General features: G+C 32.3%; 1 protein-coding gene across 1 annotated transcript in view; it reads right to left on the bottom strand.

Moving 5' to 3' along the window:
- Positions 1-6654: 6654 nt before the first annotated feature.
- LOC106883822 (putative neural-cadherin 2) overlaps positions 6655-23584 on the bottom strand; it is a 145529-nt gene continuing 128599 nt past the window's right edge. The window contains exons 29-35 of the mRNA XM_052967328.2: positions 21748-21926; positions 19650-19947; positions 18159-18345; positions 12140-12378; positions 10713-10835; positions 8498-8584; positions 6655-7867 (exon numbers count right to left, since the gene is read on the bottom strand). Coding sequence (XP_052823288.2) covers positions 7608-7867; positions 8498-8584; positions 10713-10835; positions 12140-12378; positions 18159-18345; positions 19650-19947; positions 21748-21926 — 1373 coding nt within the window. The 3' untranslated portion in view covers positions 6655-7607. The remainder of the gene's footprint in view (positions 7868-8497; positions 8585-10712; positions 10836-12139; positions 12379-18158; positions 18346-19649; positions 19948-21747; positions 21927-23584) is intronic.

Raw genomic sequence — 23584 nt, 5'->3', positions numbered from 1 at the left:
GTAAAACATGAACTGTGATACAAGTATCATACAATCTACCTTTCACTCTGAAGGAGAGGCCTTTTGTTACAAAGATAGCCCTCTGAATTGTGTCTAGCTGGTTCTAATTCTAGTAACACCACTTTCAGAGCCCCCTCCACTGTTAATTTGGTCACCAAGGTAAGGGAAATTGTCTGTGACCCTTGGGTATTGAAGGACATCTTTTTCGTGTGTGTTCTTAGTGTTTATTGTTCCAGCACATCTACTACACACAGACTACTTTCTGTTTCCCTTCCAGTGATTCGACTGCACAAGGGTACATAGCTTGTACTGGTTACACTGTATGGAATTTCTACCTACACTTTTGCTAATATCAAGCAAGGTTGTTTCCCTGAAGAGATTAGTAATCCTTTGTCGTCAATTCTGTGAGGCTAAACATCTCATCACTTCGCAAAAAGCCACCTTCCTCAACACTACTCCCCATTTGAGGAGGGGGGGGGGGTCTTGTAAGTTATTTGGTGCCACTTGGTACACTCTTACAAAGCAGACCTCAGCAGTCTTCTGATTTGCTAGCTTCTTTCAAATCCATGTCAGCATAGATAAATGGACGTTAAATGATGTGATTTAATTACGGATAATTAACTTCATGATCATTGATTTCTAACTTGAGTAGTAACCCAAAGACTTTGGAACAGAATAGATTTGATATCCCCCCACTGAAGAGGAAAGGCAAAGTATTGTCTGATCTATTGTCAACTCACCGTCATTCACTGCGCAAGTGGCCAATTCAATACATGGACTGAAAAACTAAGAAGCATAACTCAATATATTTAAGAGTTATGCCCCTTGAAATGATTATATTCAGGCACTTTTTTGTTTCTCCTCATTTGATTTCTTAAGATTGCCAATTTTAGAAATCTATTGTTTTGGACCAAAATTTGTATATATTGGGTCACACGAAGCTTCACTTACTCAAGAAGTGATTGCATCACTTCTTACCATAGGCAAATCACTAAAGGCTTCTAATGTTTAATAATTTCTGTGATTGACGATGTACTTGGAGGAAAATTACAGCAACAGTTTTAAAAATAGGTTCAGTTTGTCTTCCATAACAACACTAAAAAGTCAACAAACTTGTACATGCTACATTAGCATCAGGTTTAGTTGCCATAATTCCTAGAAAACTTGAGGAATATTTATATATAGTTCGTATATAAAACCAGCTCCAGCTATCAGTACACAGAGGTATGGAAAATTAGAATAGAAACGAAATGACAGAATGACTGTCATAAAAATCTTTACTGTTGGTTGGTTTATGAGCGTTTTGTTGTTATTCTACTAGCAGGAGTTTATAAATGTACATAATTTCAGGATATTTTATTTCTATCAGATGATCTGTCTTTCATTGCAGCTGGTGGAAGTTCCTGGGAGATAAGAGGGTCATGTACAAGCACTTCTTCCTTGCTTTTGTCTTTTGTCTTTTTTTTTTTTTTTGGTGTTATTTCCTGTAATAACACTTATTGAATAAATATACTTTTATTTGTTCACTGCTGGGGTGGGGATGTTTATTGGCTATGTGTGGTTTCCTTATTGTGCTTGTTGCTGCAATAAGGCTCACAGAAGATACACTGACAACCACTAGGATCTCTAATGGAAGACATTAAGATAACGAACATTAGAATTGGTATGACTTAAGTAGCATTAGGGAAAAATGTATATGTTGTGGGAAAGTAATCGCTCAAATGAAGAAAATTGAAATCTTTAGGGCAGCTTTTCAAAAACAAACTTCTCAAAGGAGTACACAATGCTGAATTCAAATATACTTGGTTAAGTTCAAGATGGAGTATACATTTGGTTGCTAAAACAAACACATCATGGAAAGAACAGCTATACTAATTTTATTTACATGGTCTCTAACCTGCTTGGCTGATAATGGAATAAAAATTTGTTTCAATGTACATGGTTTATATTTAACTTGAATAATTTAAAATGTTTTTTTTTCTTCATAGAGTTGAAATAAAAATTGAAATGAAAAGGACAAATTAGTATTATAAAAACATTTTCTTTTAAAATTTATTTCAGAAATCAGAATAGGGCTACATCATAGATAAAATTTATACATTCAATACTAGAGAATATTGGAAGTATCAATATGGCAACAATTTTTGGAAAACATAGGGATTAGGGCCAGAGATGATATTGTAGAAAGAGGTATGGAGTGGGGAGATAACGAAATAAATCATCACACATAACTGATAAATACAGTTTTAATATATATTAGTTACATCACCCAAAGACCCAATATTCTCTTATAATATACTTTATATATACATATAGAAAGTGTATATATAATACACAAACATTCATACACCAGTCAAAACATCATTTGAACAGTTTATAAAAATACAAAGCTTCATATGCTTTAATGATAAAATTTGTTCAACCATTTATTTACCTTATTTCTGCAAGAGGTTTTAGATTTACATCTAGATTCAGCATCCAGTAATGTTAGAGTTAAGAATTCAAAATATTTCCAGGTTTATATTTAAAATATTGTCTATTTTTTTTCAGGGGTGGGGGGTGCATTATCATTATTGTTACCTTCATATATTAGATCATTGTGGGTAATTATGTGAAATGTTCACCGAAGAAAATCTGACTTTAAAAGACTTCATTGAAGCCATCATCTCCAAAAATGATCTCGAAGGGAATTGATTAATAGGAATGGGCTAAAACAGACTTTTCTGGGAAAGCCTGCCATAAATAACCAAAAATAAACTAGTTTTCATAATGGCATTTTTCAAAGAGTTCATTAAAGAGACTAATAATTGATTTAGTAATTTTGTACTGATTGAGAGCAAAATTTTAAAGTTCCAGTAGTCTTCCATATTGTTAAATTGCTCAGTTAATGAAAATTTCTTCAAGGATGAGCAAAAGCCACAACATAGCTTTCCATACTTATACTTTTCTGAGAATTGCAGATACATTATACCACAGATGAGTTATAAACATTTACAGAAGAGTTGCTTACAGTAATAAATTCATCACATGCGCAAAATGTTTTTATCGTCAGATATTGAAAGACTGTTACAAAACTAAAAAGCCTTAAGACACTGATTTTGTTTCTACAATTCTCCAATTATACATTGTAAGTTATCTGAAAGACATTACTTACTTGCAGCTAGGTTGATGTAATTAAAATGACTATATCTATGCTGGCATGTGCCTACATTTGCATGCTAGTGTGTGTCTGTTGTGTGATGTATCCACTGATTACACACTAGAAAAGACATGATTTCGAGTGCTAATGTGCACGTGTATTATTAAACATGTATTTACATGTTCATGCTAGTACATATATGCATGCATAGTTATGTTTGTGTGTGCTTGCTTTTGATGTACTCATTACATGCACACGAGTCGACATACACTGGAATACTAGTGTGTATGTGTGTGTGTATATATATATATATATATATATATATATATATACACACACACACACACACACACGTTTTAGTCATTAATATGGGCATACAGACTGTCACACAATAATATATTCATACAAATCGTATATTTTTGATCAAGCACACAAAGAAATGCATTTATATGGTATGTGTGCTTAAATGATATGTCCTTAGATAAATGCACTCACAGTATGCATCCGTATGCTTGCTTTTGGTGTGTTCTTCACACATACATTTGAATACTAGTGTTTGTTGTAGTCATTAATATGGACAGACTATCACATGAAAATATATGTATACATATGGTATATTTTTTAACATACACACACAAGGACATTTTCATATGTGTATGTGTGCATGTCATGTGTCCTTGAAGTTTACACAAGCATTTGAATGCTAATGTTTACAATCAGATAAAGTATGTTCAGTAATAAAATCTGCCTGCACAGTTTCACTTGGTGTATAAATTCATATGCATACACATGGTCCTTACATTCATACACTATTATACATATACACATAATATATCCTTAAACCTAAACTATATTAAATAAATATATGCTTCACATTAAGATTGATTCATTATTTAAGTACTACTATAATTGAACAGTATTATTGATGATTCTATGGTTGTTAATTATTTAAAATACAAGATTACTGTTGTCACATTATTATTATTAAACACTTGATTTGAATAGTTAAGTTCATTATTTTAAAAAAAAATGTGAAGCTATTTAAATTTATACAATAAAGAAATAAAATCAGGTAGTATAATAAAATATTATAAAAAGTGTTTTTGCCTCAACTTTGTAAGAAGGTTTAGTCAAATAATATAAACCAAAGAAAAAATAATAGATAAAAACATGTGCATTAATATTTCATTATTTTCTACTATTTTGACTTGCTACTTAACTGGTTGAATTTGTGTATTTATGTAAAGATGTCCTATACTTTCTTAGTTTAAGAGCTAGTACATGTGTATAGATTTATGTATTTACATATTTATTAAGCTTGTGCAAGTGAGTGTGCATGTGTGCTTGAATTTATAGCTGTATGTATATATTTGTGTGTGTTTTGTACTTGTACATATGTATATGTACAATGTGTGAACATATGTATATTCATATATTAATTTTTTTATGCCTATATTATATTACAAAATAAAATTTAGAAAATAAATTATAGTTGGTCATAAATTTGGGTGTGCATGTATATACATGTGTATGTGTCTATATACATATACATAAATGTGTGTGTGTTTATGTATATATTAATATTCATAATGTATTTCTTATACTGCAATGGAACACGTGTAACATGGAAAAATATACCAAATTTTCCAGTCTGTTTTAATATACACTTTGCAAATATGATTCAACAGAACTTTCCACTAGTATGTATGCCTCATTTGAAATAAAACATCTATATACATACATTTGATTATTGGAACATGCAGAGGACACAGCTTGGATTCTAACCCCATTTATACTCTAACCAACTAAGACACACTTTGTAACTATTTAATTAATACTTCCATTCAAGTACATATCAACAGGAATATTGTTAGAGCTGATTTGTCTCACCTTCGTCAATAAAAAACAAATATAACATGTTAATTAACATTTCAGTAAATGATTTAAACAGCAGCAATTATTGTAGAAGAGTGAGTGTGTGTGTGTGTGTGTATGTGTGTGTAAGAGAGATTTTGGAACAGCAGTGTAAAAAATATTGCTACAGGTGGTGTTTAAAAAATTTTTTTTACCTTCACCCATAAAAAATACTTTGTTTTTATGTATAGAAAGAAATTAATATGCATATTGAAAGAGGGAGGCAGTAGAAATGTTTTACAACAATGGGAGAAGAGAATTAAAAAAAAAAAAACAAAACAAAAATAAAAGTATCATACAAAATATGAGATCACAACCATTTTTTTTGTCTTTCTTTAGATTGTAATGATGAAATAGCAGTGGTAGAAATAAAATATAAGGCGGAGAATTGGTCAGATGATTTTCGCAAGAAATATAAACCACGATTCCAAAGGCAATGTGATTTTTGTTTGGAATTAATAGATAAATTTTCTAAATTATCTGGTGTGGAGGAGAATAAACTTGTGCTGTAAACAGTTGCACATTTTGTAGGAAAATGTTCAAGAAATGTGTTGAAAAGCTTAGTTTGAAAGTAAAATTTATCAATTTCCGTTAAAATAAGTAATTTTACAAAATGAAAGAGCCATTTAAGAAGAGAAAAGGCAAATAAAAATTAAGTTAAAAATAAAATTGGTTAAACTTATTTAGCCTTTTTTATACTGTCCTTAGTTCTATGATATAAATTCTCCATTTTAAAGTGAGCTAAATTAAACCTTTCCATCAAAACTCCGTGTTAATCTGTTCTAAGCTTCAGCTTAAGTTATTTTACAAAATTTTTCAATATTTTCACAATCAATTGAAACAAAGGCAATCTATTTCAACAAATATGGTAACTAAAGGTTTAATGTTAACTGAAAGTGAGTGAGAAGAGGCAATGGCACTAATCCATTTACAAATGATGGAAATTAAATTACTCAATGATATGATTTCTGATGAATATTTTTTTCACCCATGACATAAATAAAAAAGAAAAAAAAAGTAATTTAACTGAAAGATTTAACTAAATTCAGTCATTCAGGTAATTTACTTAAGGTGTTCTAGTTTTGCTATTGTAACTGAGAACTCATTTGCTATTTGGCGGTGGGATAAATCTATTATTATTATTATTATAGCAAATGAATTAGTTAAATAATTATATATCAAAATATTGGCCACAATAAAGACAGTAGATAGAATGTTTTTTTTTTTTTAATTTGCTCATGGAACTTCAGAGAATTAATTACAATTATATATCCCAAACTTTGTAACCATTTTTTAAAAACTATTATTTCATTTTATTTCTGCTGCTTCACCACAGTGCAATGTGAGTGTATGGCACTTAGTGATCGAGTGGCAAAACTATAGGAGACTCAGATATATAAAAGTCACATGTTCCAACTGGGCAAGCGCCCTACACTGCCCTGACCAGGCAGGCACCCAACACTGTTCTAACCAGGCAGGTGCTCGACATTTCCCCTACTGGCAGGCACCCGACACTGCCTCAACTGGGCAGGTCTCTGACACTGTCACAACCAGGCAGGGCAAGCCTCTGACACCACCCCAACCGGGAAGATCTGAGCAGATCTATGGCAAAGTTCTGACAGAACTGATCTATAACATTGTATAGTCTTGGAAAAATATTCTAGATATTACTAAAACAAGTTAAATCTATATTTGAAAACTGTTAGTTTGTCTAATATAATCACGAACTGGACAAAATTGAAGTTTTAAAATTTGAAATTAAGACAAAACTATAATCTAAAATTGTTTTTGTTAAACATGAAAATTAGAGTGTTAAGAAGCATTGAAATATTTAGCAGAAATCTGAAAATTATAGTGTTAAGAAGCTTTGAAATATTTAGCAGAAATGTGAACTATCAACCTTTGTTGATAATACTAGATATAATTAAAAAAATATTGGCTAATACAGGTAATTTTTCTTTTTTACTTTACATTTACAACCTAAGGTACATTTTAAATGGTTAATTCTATTCTTAAACTTTATATATATATACATTTAATTTTCAAGGTTGCTATATGTACATATATGGCTAAAAATTGAACTTATAATAATAAAATTAACATTTATAATATTGAAATCAACTATTTCTTTTTTTATTAAAAAATTTGTGTTAAGTAAAAGAAAATAAATAAAAGACTAAAAAAAAAAGAATTTGAAATTGGCAGTGGCTACAAGTTGTGAAGTAGATATAGCAATTATCAATCATAGAAAATAATCTGGACATCAAGAAGCTGGTTCAAAACTACCCTTTTGCTTCTCACTATTAATCTCTTAACTAAATGACAATTTTTTTCTTCTTTAAGATGGAAATTTTGTTTATATATATATATATATATATATATATGTGCTTTTCTTATTTCTTGGGTACATTTTTTTCTGTAAGATATGAAATGCAATTGGTGAAGCAAACAAACCTGAGTTTATTAGAAAATTTAGTATTTTTGCCCCTCCTTACTTAAAAAAAAAATAAATGCAGCTATTTTACTTCTACTTCATCTTTTGAGTCTAAATTAATTATTCTCCTCCACCACCGTACATATCAGCCAGCTTAGCAAACTTTGGTCCCCACTCATTCAAGGCATCGTAATCATTATCTCCTTCACTGCCAGAGCTTGTATTTAGTGAACTGAGAGAGCCTACATCACTGTCTGCCCCTTCGTACACAAACTCACGGACACTGTCATATGGCGGTGCAACATCATCATTGTCTGCTTCCTTAATAAGATTATCAATGTAACTGCCGACTTCAGGTCGATCCCCGTCTGGATTATAACCTGAAGAGAAATGATAGCAATAATTAGTAAAGCTTACGTAACACATCTCGAAAAGGTGTGTGTAAATTACACTAGTAATAGCTTTAAGGTAAAACATTTGAAAAACTAAACATCCTTAACAATGTTAGTCAATGTAGCACACAAAGTTCAAGGATTTGTGTGTGTAATATCAAAAACAGTTGACAGAAAAAAATGATCACAGTAGTGTACGGGCAAATAATGAAAGGGTGAAATGCCAGAAAGTCTGTGAATGTTGGGCCAGGGAGATGTGAACTGAAGAAGTTGAAAGAAATTGTTGCCTTTAAACGTGATAAAAAGGCTGTTATTTCAGTTAGAAACTAGTTAAATTGACAAATATAGATGTTAGTTTTTGTGTTTGCTCTGAAGTGGTTCTCATATAATTCAAGAAACAGAAAACAAAATAAAAACTGCATCTGACGTTTCACTGTAGAACAAAGTAGAACTTATTTCAATTTAAATGTTTCTCATGCTGGAGCCCTGCTGCAATATACCACCCTACTCCCAGTTTAATAAGAAAATATATTTTGTTTTACACTTTTCAGTTAATATTTGACTTAAGGTAAATAAAAATTAGAGAAAACAAAAAACAAACAAAAAAACCCAACTTACTGCGCACAGGCTTATCAATGACAGGTTTCAATGTCGGTTCCGCTTTGCGTAATCGGGAAATATCATAAGCTAACTGGTCCTCTTCCCCTGATATTAAAAAAAAAAAAGAAAAAAAAGAAGCATGAATATATGAACTAATGAGCAAATTTATTCAGGTTTTTGATTTTTTATTGATTTATTTAACTATTTTTGTACTTCTTTATTGATTCATAGCAAATCTCAACCACTTATTTAGTGACTGTATCATCATCAACATTTAATGTTCATTTAACATGCTGGCATAGGTTGGACGGCTTGACAGGAACTGGGAGAATTTGTACTTAGCAGTGCAGCTAATGAAAATCATTTCACACCCAACTATTTATTGTGAAGGTATGACTGTGATTAAGAAGTTTGCTTCCCGACCCCATGGTTTTGGGTTCTGTCCCATTGTATGGTATCTTGGGCAAGTGTCTTCTACTATAGCCCCAGACTGACCAAAGCCTTGTGACTGGATTTGGTAGATGGAAACTGAAAGAAGCCTGTTGTATGTATACACATGCAATGCATATTTATGTCTCCTTGTCTTGATATTGTGAGTGTCACTGTTATACAAGTAGAGTTATTCATTTCCAGTATTCTATGAAAACATGTCTAGCCATGGGAAATATTATCTTGCTTGTAAGTAGATGAGGATTGGCAACAAGAAGGGTATGCATCCAATCAAAGAAAATCTACCTCAAACTTCACCTGACCCATGCAAGCATGAAAATGTGGACAGTAAAATGATGATCTATTTCATATAATATTCTCAATTAAGTAAACTAGTCTTAAGTATTTTTGCTAGGGATGCAGCATAGTGCCAACGAGAAATGAACAATTGACTTAATTTGTGGGCTGGTATATTTATTAACTTATCTGACTATTACACTGTGTAACAAAATTAAAATTTTTTTGTCTTTGGTCAGTAAGGGTTATTTCCTAGTCACTTCTATCTAGCAATCAAAAGAAATGATAACTATTTCCTTCAAACTTTGCTTTTGTGACCTGGACATCAATGTTTTGAAACTGACATTTTCCATTACATTTCAGACAGATTCAGTGCTGAGTTGCTGATGCAGAAATATCATTAAAGCAAATATTCTGCTCAGTACCACAGATTTGCTCATCAGTTACTTGACTATAACTACTTGGGCATGTCCCTTAATGGCTGACAATATGTGCATCTCTGATGATGAGCATCATAGCCATATGTTGAGAGGGATTCTTTGGGGTTTGAATAAATGTAACAAAAGCAAAGGAAATATTAACCCTTTTTCATTACTTTCTGGGGGTAAGCAAATAGGAAATAACAGTTGCTACCCAAGGGCAAAAATCATGTTACACAGTGTTATTCATGGTCACATGAAACACCAGAGAAAAATTGTATATGAAAGCAAACATATTCCCTTGTCAGTCTTTTCTGATACTTTCAAAGCACATCAGAATAGAATTTTCGTTTTTTGTTGTGTTGCATTCATTGATATTTACTCGGTAGATTCAAAACTTACAGATGAATGCTAAAATAGCACAAATAGCATAGACAAGCAGTGAAAATACAATAAAATATAGACTGGTAAGTACATAACAGTTGGTCTCACTGGTTTTCTGGTTAATCTTTGCGCTAGGTGTGTACACCACGAAGTTGTTTCTGAAATGGCTATAAATCTATCAAGATAGGATGGTAATACTAATGAACTCAAATAACTTCCTCATCAAACTGATCATACTGATTTCATTTTTTAAGAAACCAACAAGGAAGCTGTCATAAATCACCATAGTAGTTCCACATGTACAAAGAATTTCATTGATACCACTTAATATCAATCCTAATACAAGTAATTTTAAAACAACCTAATAAATTGGGATAATGAAATCCCTTTATTTATATTGAATAAATTAGTTTGGTAGTAACAGACACAGGGCTGTGGAGTGTGAGTAATACTATCTTAGCCAGTCCCAGAGGTCAGTGATCTCTGATTGCTACAAATGCTGAATTACACCTACTCATGGTATCTATTTACTAATAAGTGAAACTGAGTTTTCTGAAAGTGATAAGTCACTTGGTCATAGATACAGTACAGTACCACTAGCAGTGATTAGTCAGACAGTTTAGTGATTCAGTTTCCAGAGATTAAACTTTATTAATTGAATTAAAATTAAAACAAATACAAGTGACCAGAATGTTTAAAATTACCCGCTCCTTCTTCATCATAACTGATCACATTTTCCCTGATGTCATCATCAGAATCAACCTCCAACACAAATTTGTCTCCAGCTTTCTTGTTCCGCTTAAATAAGAGAACCAGCAACACAATGACTGGAAATAGAAAGAGGATTAATTACAGTTTGTCATGAAACATTCATTTTCATTGGATATTTTTTTCTGAGTCTAAGCTATATTAAAAAAAAAAAAAAACCCTACTTTATAAGAGTATATGAGTTGTATATAAGAATCTATATTTAGTTTAATTATAAAATTAATTTTGGGCTTAAAATTCCTAGAGAGAAGATGTAACAAATATTTCTCACTAGTTTGATGTCACAAAATTTTGGTGCATGTTTCATTGTCAATTCAGAATATATTAAAAGTAGACACTTGAAATTAATAAGCTGAAAGTGTCGATTTGAGCAAAATTATGAGAAAAATGATGTATCATAGAACAAATAAATTGTATATAAAGAATATTAGATTAAATTTGAAATTAAATGATTTTGAAATTGCAAGCATTGAACAAAAACACTTAAAAGACAATGATTTTGCTATAGTTTTAGCAACACAGAAGAGTTTGTATTCTTTAAACTAACTGGCGAAGTCAATCTATATGAATTTGATGGGAGCAGAAATAGCAGCATAACAGACAAACTGTCTTGCAGAGCCTCAAAACTGAACTCAACTTTACAACGTTTTAGGGGTGATTTAGTCAATATTACTTATTGTTTAGCACCAGCTAAACTTTAATTCACCAAATTGATGGTGAATACCATTCTATGAACTACATTATCCTAAAGTAGGTTTTTCTTTTTCTTTTAACTTCTTTTGCTTGAAACTGCATCTGGTTCTATGATACGAACTTCCTGTTCAAAAATTATCCAAATGAAAACCTTTCATCATAATTTTATTTAATTTATGTTTCAAACAACAGCTTAATAATGACAGTTTATTAAGTTCTCCATTTTGAAAATTGATGGAAGCAAAGACCATATTCCTGCTGAAATATATTGCAACAAAGAGGTTAAGACACTTTCTTCTTTCAGGGTAGCTGGCTGCTATATTTAGCAGGTTGGGTGACTCCTTAGAAGCTTCTGCATTAATAAAAAAGGAGTGTGACTGACAAATGAAATAAATGGGGATCAGGTATTCCTCAAAGTTTTGAGTCTAGAGTAATTTTAAGGTTCATGGGTTTAGTGCATACAAAGAATTCTTTTACACCATAATTTTTTAAATGACCAGTTTGCTAATAAAGCTTAGATAAAATGGAATAATGATTTAACACTGACATGCAAATAAATATCACAAGGCATTTAGTACGGCTCTTTGTATTTCTCACCATCTTTACTCTATAATGAGGGTGGTGAAGAGAGGAATAGAAATAAATTTGAAATACACTGAAATATACTTACTCAATATGATGAAGATACAGACCAAAATTGTAACAAGTGCGCCAGTTGCAAGAGTATTATTTCCAATAACAGGGGAAGGATTGGCCAAGTTACAGAGTTCACCAGTCCAGTATTTTGGACACTGGCATTTGAAAGAACCATTTGTGTTTAAGCAAGTGGCATTACCAAAACATTTGGGATCTTGGCACTCATCAATGTCAACACATTTTGACAAAGATTTCTTGTAGCCTTTATTGCATCTAAGAAAATGAATGAAAAAAAAAAAAAATTCTGTTTATTTTCAGTTTTATTTTTTATTAAAAGTTAAGAGAAGGGGACTTAGAAAATTATTAATGGCTGTGAACTGTTCCTTATTGTTTTATTATTATTTGTGTGTGCATCTTGAGATATCATTTTACTGAAAGATCTCTAGACACACATACACAGAGTGTATTGTTTGTTTCTCCTTCATAAACAAAAAAGGAAAGAGGGAAAGTCTGCCATAGAGTGTGTTTCTGTAATTTGCATGTTGTTTCACTTCAAGCAGGGACGATTTTCAAGAAAAATCTCCATTGAATTTTGCAAAGGAAGCTAAGAGTATACATCAATCTTAGGATAGAAATGATGTGCAAACAATCTAATTGAGATTTTAATTTTGTTTCTAGTTTATTTATTTTTTTGTTTTTATTATATAACCTTTTTTTATTCTCTAGTTTTTCTATACTCCTGGCTATATTTATGTGAACTTATGCATATATTCAACTCATGCCAGCATGAAAGCCCAATTTTAAATGATGGTGATGTATTTTCATGCACACGATATATATCAGCTTATAAATATCGAAAATTATATATATATATGCACATGTGTGCATCATTGAATGCAATTAATTCACTAAGTGTTGTGTACTTGTGGATGTGTGTGTATCATGACTCATTTAAAAGATGATATCCTACCTGTTTGACTACTACTATCACACATTTATTCTAGTATCTTTTCTTTTTGATCTAACAGCCTTCTGTTATATGTTAGACACAACAGCTTCTTGTCAAATATCCTACATTGACCTATTAACCTTCTTGTGTTCCTATTTCTTTCTATATAAACTGGCATTCTATCGGTTATGACAATGAGGGTTCCAGTTGATCTGATCAATAGAACGGTCTGCTCATGAAATTGATGTTCAAGTGGCTGAGCATTCCACAGGCAAGTTCTCTGGGAGATTAAGCATGACACAGAATGTGACAAGGCTGGCCCTTTGAGATGTTACTAGTACTTATTTTTGCCAGCTGAGTGGATTGTAGCAATGGGAAATAAAGTGTCTTGCTCAAGGACACATTGTGCCACTGGTTGTCAAACTGATGACCTTACAATCACTAACCACTAAGCCATACATCTTCACTACATTCTATATAAAATTTATAATGTAATCTTCATATTTGCCTCTAGAAACTATTCCCTGAAGATATAATTTCCATTTTGCATAATAGTGCTAGGATGTAAGAATTATTGAAACAGTAGCAGGAATGAACAAAGAGATATCACAAATTTTCTTTTATTTCTAAGACACACACATACATGTAAAAAGTTGTTTTACCCTTAATTTATACGGCAATAAGAAAGTGGAGGGGATCAAGAGGTGGTATTCATCAACCACACCGACTAATATCACAGGTATTAATATAAACTCTAACCCACTTATTGTGGACCTTTATCTCAAGCCCTCAACAGAAAACATCGCATGATTATATATATATATATATATATGTATATATATATGTATATATATATATATATATATGTTTGTGTATAATTATTATAATTATATAAAAAGAAAAATACAAACTACTACAGTAATCTTCCCTTCTCAACACACGAAATATGTATGTACCTATGGGTATGTTTGTATGTAAATATATATATATGTGTCTATCTATGTATGTATATATATATATATATTTCATTCCTACAAAACTACAATAATCTTAAGATAGAGTGATTATTTAAATTCCACTATTATTTCTCTTTCGATAATTTTCTCTTTCCTCTGTTTATACTTTATCTAATAATAATAATTGATTCCTTTGTATGCATATACACACATATATAAATGTATAGATATGTATTCATGTATATGTATGTAAAAGTGTGTATATATGTATATATTTATATATGTAACTTAACCTTATGAACTTTCTAAACTCTCTGACGAAGCCCAAAGGCACACCCAAGTACCTTAATCTTATCTACCAAATATTTCAGTTCACTGAAGGGATGGAAGTAAAGTGGGGTAATATGACCTCTTGGCTGAAACAGCTGTAAGAAACTATTCTACTTTCTATGTTCTATATTTTAATAATTACTGGTATTTTTATATATGTAAAGCATAATATGTTATACAAGTATGTATATTATTATAATTGTTTTTTTAAAAATAAATAGACATAATATAATGTCTAAAAGTTGATGAATGCCACCTCTTGATCCCCTCCATTTTCTTATTGGCTATATATATATATATATATATATATATATATATATATACATACACACACACACACCTGTATGTGTATATGAATGAAACATGAGCAAGCTGAAGTTCTACAACCTGCTTAAATTAGTACTTCTTAATATGTACTGACTATGGCCTTGGTAACCCTCCCAACAGATACCAACATGGAAAGTAGATAAAACAATGATAATGATATACACCTCTCCCTTTCTCTTTGTAGATACATATATGCTCACACATTTAAAAGAGCAACAAACAAGAATGTGCGAGAATATTATATAGATGTTATAAAATGTAGGTGAGAATTCATTTTTTTTTTGGTTGAAAAGTTTAATTGGTTTATTTTGAAGTCATATGATGGAAAAAGAGAAAATACTGCTCATGGATGTTAGTTTTTTTTTTAATCCTACTTTCTACTTGAAGAATTAAGTTGTTACTCAGGAAGAAAATATATGTTGCTGGGTCTCTAGCTACAACCACCAGAAAATCAGTTTCTCATAATTTTTGTTGGGGAAGGGGATGGTAGGATACTACGAGGTAATTATTTTATCAGTCTCTAATGGATGTAACTTAACTAAGGAATTTAATTTGGTGCTCTACTATTACCTCACCATTCTACAAAATACCAAAATAGTTACTCATTTGTATGTTTTTTTTTTTTTTATATCAAACCAAAAATATAAGGAATAACATTAAAAATAATGCCAAATAGTATTAAAAATGAACAAAATAAATATTAGAAATCAATATTTGGAGAGACAAATGTTAAGAGTTGGGTTAACCAAATAATTCAAAAGTGCAACAGGTTTTTAAAAAGTCAAAGCAATTGTTTTTCTCAATTCTTTCAAGCATTTAACAAGATACATTTAAAAAAAATATTTTCTTTTTCACACGAAAAAAATGAAAAACATTCATGTAACAAGGAAAAACTTTTTTTTTCAACAATAAATATCAAACACAAAGGATGAAGTTAGATTGTGGGGTAAAAGGTTTTGTAGCAAGCCTTGTCAACGCAGTTCGGCTTACCTTCTTTCTTGCCTGCGGCGTGCCGAGAGAGGTCCCTGATATCTGCTAGATATATTTACTTTAAAATAATTAACTAGAATCTGGCAGGTGATTCATTAGGTGATTAAAATGAACATGTGGCAGATGACCAAGGTCAGATGGTACTGATGACAATATGACTGGTTGATGAAAGAAAGGAAGAAGACACTATTATGAAATTTCCAAAAACTTCTTTTGTTTACTGAGAATTTGCTTAGAACTTAAGCTAAATCGCCAGTAGAGGAAGTTCCCCCCCCCCAAGCACTCGTTTCTTCTACTGACACTTATTTTTTATTAATATTGATGTGCGGTTAAAGACTGAAGAATCTCTGGATAGGCTGGAGTCACATTCCTGGTATTAACTTCACTTAATTGTATTGAAACCTTTGAAATGCATTCAAGATTTTGTAAAGTTAAAAAAAAAAGGCTTTTGTCAAAAATATAAAAATATTAGTAAAACGTTCAACACTTCTCTACAGTTAGAAGTGATACAACTTTATTAGGTTTCTTTTCATAATTAGGTGCAAGTTCTCAGATTTATACAAGAAGAGAAGTTATCGAGAACTTGTTTTATTCATGCCTTCCCTTAGAACATCTGTCAGCAGTACAGATTAATTAGAATTAACTAGTAGATTTGGCTGGCTAGTTTGCTTATAACAATGTAGACTCATCTCAATGCTATAAGCAAATACAAGAACAAGTGTTTAGAAACCAGACAGACAGACTTATGAATATTCTCAGTCAAGTTTCAACTCCATATATCTGAAGGTCATGAAGATGGCAAAGAAAAAGATGGAATAATGAGAAGAAAACAAAATGATGGCACAAAAGACAATAGATTTCAGAATGAAATGATGTTAAAGATGCGATGATATTCTTTATAAAACTAATTGCAATGATTTTACCAAAATATTTGTCAATTTTTTTCTTAGAATTGTCAGAGGTAGCATTCTATAGATTTGGACATATATGTGTCTTAAAAAAACAAAAAACAAAATGAGATACTCTTCCCACTAAATATTGAAATGGAAGTATAACCAGAGAGAAGTGAGAAAGGGAAAGTAAGAGAGAGAACAATGAATTCTGGTTGGTTAGGAAACAACTGAACCAGGATAATGAAAGCAAATTAACCCTTTAACACTTAGGCCAAATCCAGCCTCTTACACCTATGCTACAATGTCATTCTAAAAAGACAATCATATCATTGAAATGTAGTGCATGAATAATTCAAAACAATGTGGATAAATAAGCATTTGAAAGAGTAATCAAAATGCTGAAGGGTTAAATATTCTTCCTCTTAAACTTCATTAGAAAAAGCTCCCATTCCATTTAGGATTGGAAAGCCAAACCAAAAATAGCTCTATAGATAGTTCACAAACATAACAAAATAGTTACTGTTTTGAATGAAGTTAAGCATCAGCTTAGTATATACAGTTTCCCATGACTGAAATCAGGCATAAAACAAAAAAGGCAAGCATCAACATAGTTCTTTTCTACATTTCTGCCATTATTCTTAGAATTTTATCTTAGTTCAGGCATATGGACATATGGCATAGTAGCTAAGAGCGCGGGCTACTAACCACAAGATTCTGAGTTCGATTCCAGGCAGTGACCTGAATAATAATAATAATATCTAAAAATACTTTAGGAATGAGAACCCAGGTTTGAAATTTCCCCAAGACACCTGATGAAGGCTGGAGGGTATATCAGCCGAAACGTTGTGTTAACAACAAAGATGAGGACAAATATCCATCAAATGTAAATAATGTAAATAATTTATCTTATTTGTTTCAGTCATTAGACTGGCCATGCTGGGCACCACCTTGAATTTTTAACTGAATGAATTGACCCCGGTACTTCTTTATTAAACCTGGTACTTATTCATCAGTCACTTTTGCCGAACCGTTAAATTATGGGGACATAAACATACCAACACCAGTTGTCAAGCAGTGGTGGGAAACAAACACAAAGACACATTCACACACACACACGCGCGATGGGCCTTTTTCAGTTTGTCTACCAAATCCACTTACAAGACTTTGCTCAGCCCGAGGCTATAGTAGAAGACACTTGCTTGAAGTGCCAAGCAGTGAGACAACATGGAGCCATGTGGTTGCGAAGCAAGCTTCTTATCACACAGCCACACCTGAACATTTCAATCCTTTAGCATTTATAATATTGATCAGATATTATCAATTGCTTTATCATTTTACAAGAATGTTGAAACTAATATAAAATGATGCAACCAAGTTAAAACACGACCTTTGCTGCATAATGTGAGGAATTTCCTGGTACCAAAGTGCCAACATTGAGTATTAAACTTGTCTGGCATCTTTACTAGAGAATATACCTCGATAACTGCTTTAATGGCAGAGCCAGTGTAGAGAGAGAAACAATGTGTGTGTGAGTGTGTGTGTAAGAATATATACATTTCTGTTGTACTGTGAAGTTAAAAAGAAACTAGTGATTATAACAAAACTTACATGCAACTATATTTCCCAAATAATGGAATACAAGTTTGAAGGACGCCACAAGTGACACCTTTACAATCATCTCGTATGCAGTCATCAGCAACATTTCTTATCAGTTTGACCGTAGCAGCTTCACTGTTTGTCTCACTCTGCTGCATTGGTAGCCAAGCATCATCATAGCGAATGTCATCCATGCAAGCTAGAAAAAAGAAAAAAAAATTATCTCCATGCAAAAATAAATCAATTAGCTCAGCCTGGTTTTTGTGGCAGGAAAATGGTGGTATTGTGTGTCACAACAGGACTGATGTGTTATTAACCTGGTATCCTGTGTTTTCTTTTCATTCTTATGAAATGTCATTTATATAGATATCAGATAATATATCAAACCACTTAGCTTTTGTTATTATATCTCTGGTAAAATAAACGGAGGGAACCTGTGGTAGAGGTAGACCCAGGACGACATGGGATGAAGTGGTGAAGCATGAACTTCGAACTTTGAGCCTCACTGAGACAATAACTAGTGACTGAGACCTTTGGTGATATGCTGTGCTTGAGAAGACCCATCAAGCCAAGTGAAATCATAGTCATGGCTGATGCTGGTGTCACGTAACTGGCACCTGTGCCGGTGGAATGTAAAGAGCACCTTTCAAGCATTGGGCCTCATGGAGGCAAAGTGGCTGAGTTCTTTTTGAGTTTTGGGCCTCATAGAAGCAAAGTTTCCGAGTTCCTTTTGAGCTTTGGGCCTCAGGGAGGCAAAGTGGCTGAGTTCCTTTCGAGGCAATGATCAAGACCTTTGGCACTGTCATACTTGAGAAAACCCATCAAGCTGAGCAAAATCACAGTCGTGGCAGATACCAGTGTCATGCAAATGGCACCCATGCTGGTGGCACATATAAGCAACCATTGCACTCTCAGAGTGGTTGGTGTTAGGCAGGGCATCCAGCCATAGAAAACCATGCCAAATCAGACTGGGGTCTTGTGCAGCCTTCCAGCTTAGCAACCCAGATCAAGCTGTCGAAACCATGCCAGTATGGACAACAGATGTTAAATGATGATGATGGTAATACACATATATATATATATATATAACAAAAATTACTGGAAGTCCTCATTTACATAAAGCTAAGTATTCAAATTTCCTACAACTTGCATATTGAGCAAAAGAAGGTCCCAACTTTCATGAAACATTTAAAAAACATTAGATTATTTCAACAAAAAGACAACTTTTAACTCTTTTGTAAGACAAGATTTTACCATTTCTATGTATATGGAGATATAAAAACATGTGTAATCTTTGTTATTAGGACATTTAGTACTTATAATAAAAAAAATATCTCTGCAGGAAATTACAGTAATAGTAAGTAATAAAAAAAAAAAACTGTCATTTTTAAAGAGCTTTCTATTATTTTCTTTTTATAAGATTCAATAACACTTTTTTCAGGAATTTTAGGATGCTAAGTGTAAGAAAATGCCTCTAGTAAACCATGTTTGGAGAATACTCACAGTCTTTGAAGTCTTTGCCTTTGATCCTTGTAATAGCATTCTGAATTGTAATTTCGGCACCTGCAGCGAAGTCAACCTTGTTAGGTGTGAATGTAAGAGTTTTGAAGGTTTTAACAAAAGTGTCAGCATAGAAGCGTCCTTCGCCACCATCCATCATGAGTTGTATTTCTTCCTTGACACGTTTCATTTTCAGAGTATGCCACTGGCCATCATTTACATCAACATAATCCAGACATAAATGATGCAGAGATGAGGTTTGTCCAAAGTTATAACCAAGACAAGCTTTCTTATTTATAATCTGTGTATTGAATATTAAAAGAAATCAAATTCAAAATTAAGAGCTAAAAGAATAAGTAGTCTGTGGATTATGAATTGTTTACAATCAAAATATACATTACTAAAACGAAAGTTAACAGAAAATATTTAATATTATTTGGACAGCTTTTTGCACGTCAACCAAATGTGATTTTGTTATTAAATCACAGAAGGTGTGTGGCTTAGTGGTTAGGATATTCAGCTCACAATCACAAGGTCATGAGTTTAATTATTGGCAGTGTGTTGTGTCCTTGCTCCAGTTCACTCAGCTGGCAAAAACGAGTAGTACATGTATTTCAAAGGGCCAGTTTGTCACATTCTGTGTCACGCTGAATCTCTCTGAGAACAGTGTTATGGGTACTTGTGTGTGGAGTGCTCAGCCACTTGCACATTAATTTCATGAGCCGGTTGTTCTATTGATTGAATCAACTGGAATCCTTGTTATCGTAACTGACATAGTTCCAGTATAAACCACAAAAAATAACCATTACAGTTTATATGCACAAAATAAAACCTTTTCATTCTCACCTCAAAAAAACCGCCTACAAATTTTATAGAATTTCTTTATATGGGCACAAGTATGACAATATGAATAACAAATTTGTTTTATAATTATGTATCTCCAGGATTGATACCCTATATTGCAACATAGCTGTCTTTTCTCATAACCTTGAGGTTAACCAATACATTATGACTGAAATTTAGTAGACCTTAATTGTTTGGGAAGTTGTGTAACATCTTTTGCTGATGATCAGTGAAAGCATACACATTACAAAGAAAGCTGATAAAAATGGTTAAGTTCCAACAAAAATACCTTGTGTTATTATTTATTCTACTTACATGATATTTTCAGTGAAACATTTAACCAACCAACACTCATTCACATAGCATGATGTAAATATTTAAAAAACTTTAAATATTGATACATCAATTTAACATGGAAATAAAAAAAAAAGCAAAAATAATTGCAATTTTTTTATTTATTACTTCTCAATTGTCTACTATTGAAAGGAAATAAGAAATTAAGTTTCCTATACAAGAGATCTGAAAAATTGAAAGTAATTTTTTGAAAATTGTTTCTATGAAACTTAAAAAGACATGACTCATAAACTGTGAAGATAATCTCAAGAGCAGATTTTTATCCTTATGCCACCTTATAGGAAACTGAGAAATTAAGCTATTTTCTCCCTACTTTCAAAATTTCTTTAACCCACAAACTTTTCTGAAAAGGTTCTCCACCTCACAATCAAATGTGTTACTTTCTCTTCTAATATACATTCTTTTCAGCTTCAATTATTTATATAAAAGCTAGACTTCTAATGATGTTGGTGACAACCAAAGCAGATGTAACAAAAAAAAAAAAAATGTGCAAGTGTTATAAGTGGCCAAGAGGTTTGGGTATGATGCTACCAGCTGAAGATCAATTCATCCAGTTCTGGATAGGTATCACATGGAGGTGTATTTTATGGCTCTAAGCAGTAGAGCATTCTGTAAACTGACACATAATTTGATAGTCTATAATGCCAAGTTCTAAATCCACCCTGACTGAAAATTACAGGATATCTTTTATTTTCAAAAGGGGAGCTATCTCTTCTGCTTAAAACTATGTAAACTAGTATAAACTGACCAGGCCAAGTGAAATAAAAATAAAAATAAAGGAAGTCCTATATGTATGGGGGATATGGTGGTTGTAATCATTTGCAAAAAAAAAAAAAAAAAAAGGGGGTGGTGGTGGTGGCTTTTAAAGCAATTAAATGGATTTGCTAAAATATGATACTCTTACCTCGAGTTGCATAAAATCGTTTGGATTAGAACTAGGGACTTTGAAAAGGAGTCCATTAGTTTCTCGTGTTCTAAAGCTGACTTGCATTTCATTCTTAAAGTCATTCATCACATTATAAAAGCTATTTTTGAATTCCCATGTTATGAAGCTGTTACTTTTAAAATCTTTTATAGTGGTTTCTGAAATGAATCATGAAAGTAAAAGGAAAATTAGTACTAGATAATGAGGCATAATATTTACAGTGAAGTAGATTCATGAAATTTCTGAAATTTTGATACATTTAGAGAGATATTTAGACAATTTGGAGATTAAAAAAGAAAACTTTTTTTAAATATTAATTGATTCCGGTAGTATTACCAGCATTAAAGGTGGACAGCTAATCACTTTGTATCACATATATAGCAATAATATCTTGCAACTTGCTCAAAGCCTTCTTCCATGAACTATTAGGCTGAAAAGATTGTTTCACTGACAATATGAAAATTAATGTTCAACAACATGGATTAAAATCAAATTTCTAATGCATTGTAGTTTGTTATTTACTCTAAGCACAGAAACAGCTGTGTGGTAATGAAGTTTGGTTTGTAATCACATGATCCTCAAGTTCCATCCGACTATGATACCTTGGTCAAGTGTCTTCTACTAAAGTCTGTGGCTAGCCAATGCCCTGTCAATGATATTAATAGATGGAAACTGAAACCTGACATGTGTGATAGTTATCTAATAAATGATTGGTCACAATAATTTAAATTCACTGTAATTAATTTCATGAGGAGCCACAATGTTCATTGCACAGCTGTGACCTGACATAGTTCCACAGCCACTAATTTTGTCATAAACCATTTTAACCTCTGCCTTCATGTATAGATCTGGAAAAGAAAATTATGTTATAACAGTATATCTTTTATGCTTCCAATCCATTTCTAACTTGACCTTCTTTAGATTGAACCAAACAATTTAAGCATTCTAAGCCCATCAGATTGTTTCAGGTCAATTGAACATAAGATTTTAAAAATCATTCAATCTCTTTATCAACACTCCCTCCCCCCTCACCTCTTCCATATTTACAGCCTGAATTATGTTCTATCAGCATACATTCGTTATAGACTACATCAAATCGCAAATATTGATTTTATACTCAAGTTTGGCCTGAAGCTACAAAATGTATACCTTGCAGGAGACTTATTCATAGCATCACTGCTTCTGTGAAGAGTGGAGATAAACTCTTATGCACATACACACCTTTCAATTACGCATCTCTTTTTTAGTCACAGTACCATATTGTCCATGTAATGGGTAGTATGGCGCAGTGTGAGGGGACGAGTAATAGATCTGATTATCTTCAACACCATCACTCATATATAGCCTGGTTCCCTCTCTTGTGCAATAATGAAGCGATTCCATTATCCTCTCACCCAGGTCATTAAATACTGATATCTGCACTTGGTCTCTCTTACTAGCCACACTTTCTCTCTCTCATCACTCTAGTACTGTCTTTTCCACTTCTCTATCTTTCATCACTTGGTTTCTCTAGTTATACTCTTCCTTCCTTTATGCTATTTTCTGTTCTCTAGATCACATTGCTCTCAATAAAGGGAACAAAACAACTCCACTAGTGCTGGGACCATGACAAAATGCACCCACTACACTTTGTAAATGGGTTATTGTTAGAAAGGGCATCCAGCCATATAAATCTTGCTAAAAGTGGAGATGTAGTCTTTTGATACTTTGAAGGTGGTGGATATATAACTGATTGAGATCTAAATTGGACCAAGGCAATCGGTCTAACCCATGTTGACATGGAAAGCAAATGTCAAATAATGGAAATTTTTCATAA

Source organism: Octopus bimaculoides, chromosome 4 (assembly GCF_046866305.1).
Source record: "Octopus bimaculoides isolate indiv1 chromosome 4, ASM4686630v1, whole genome shotgun sequence".
Classification (NCBI taxonomy): Eukaryota; Metazoa; Mollusca; class Cephalopoda; order Octopoda; family Octopodidae; genus Octopus; species Octopus bimaculoides.
The sequence above is the reverse complement of the archived record's forward strand: the minus strand, read 5'-3'. Positions and strand labels throughout refer to the sequence as shown.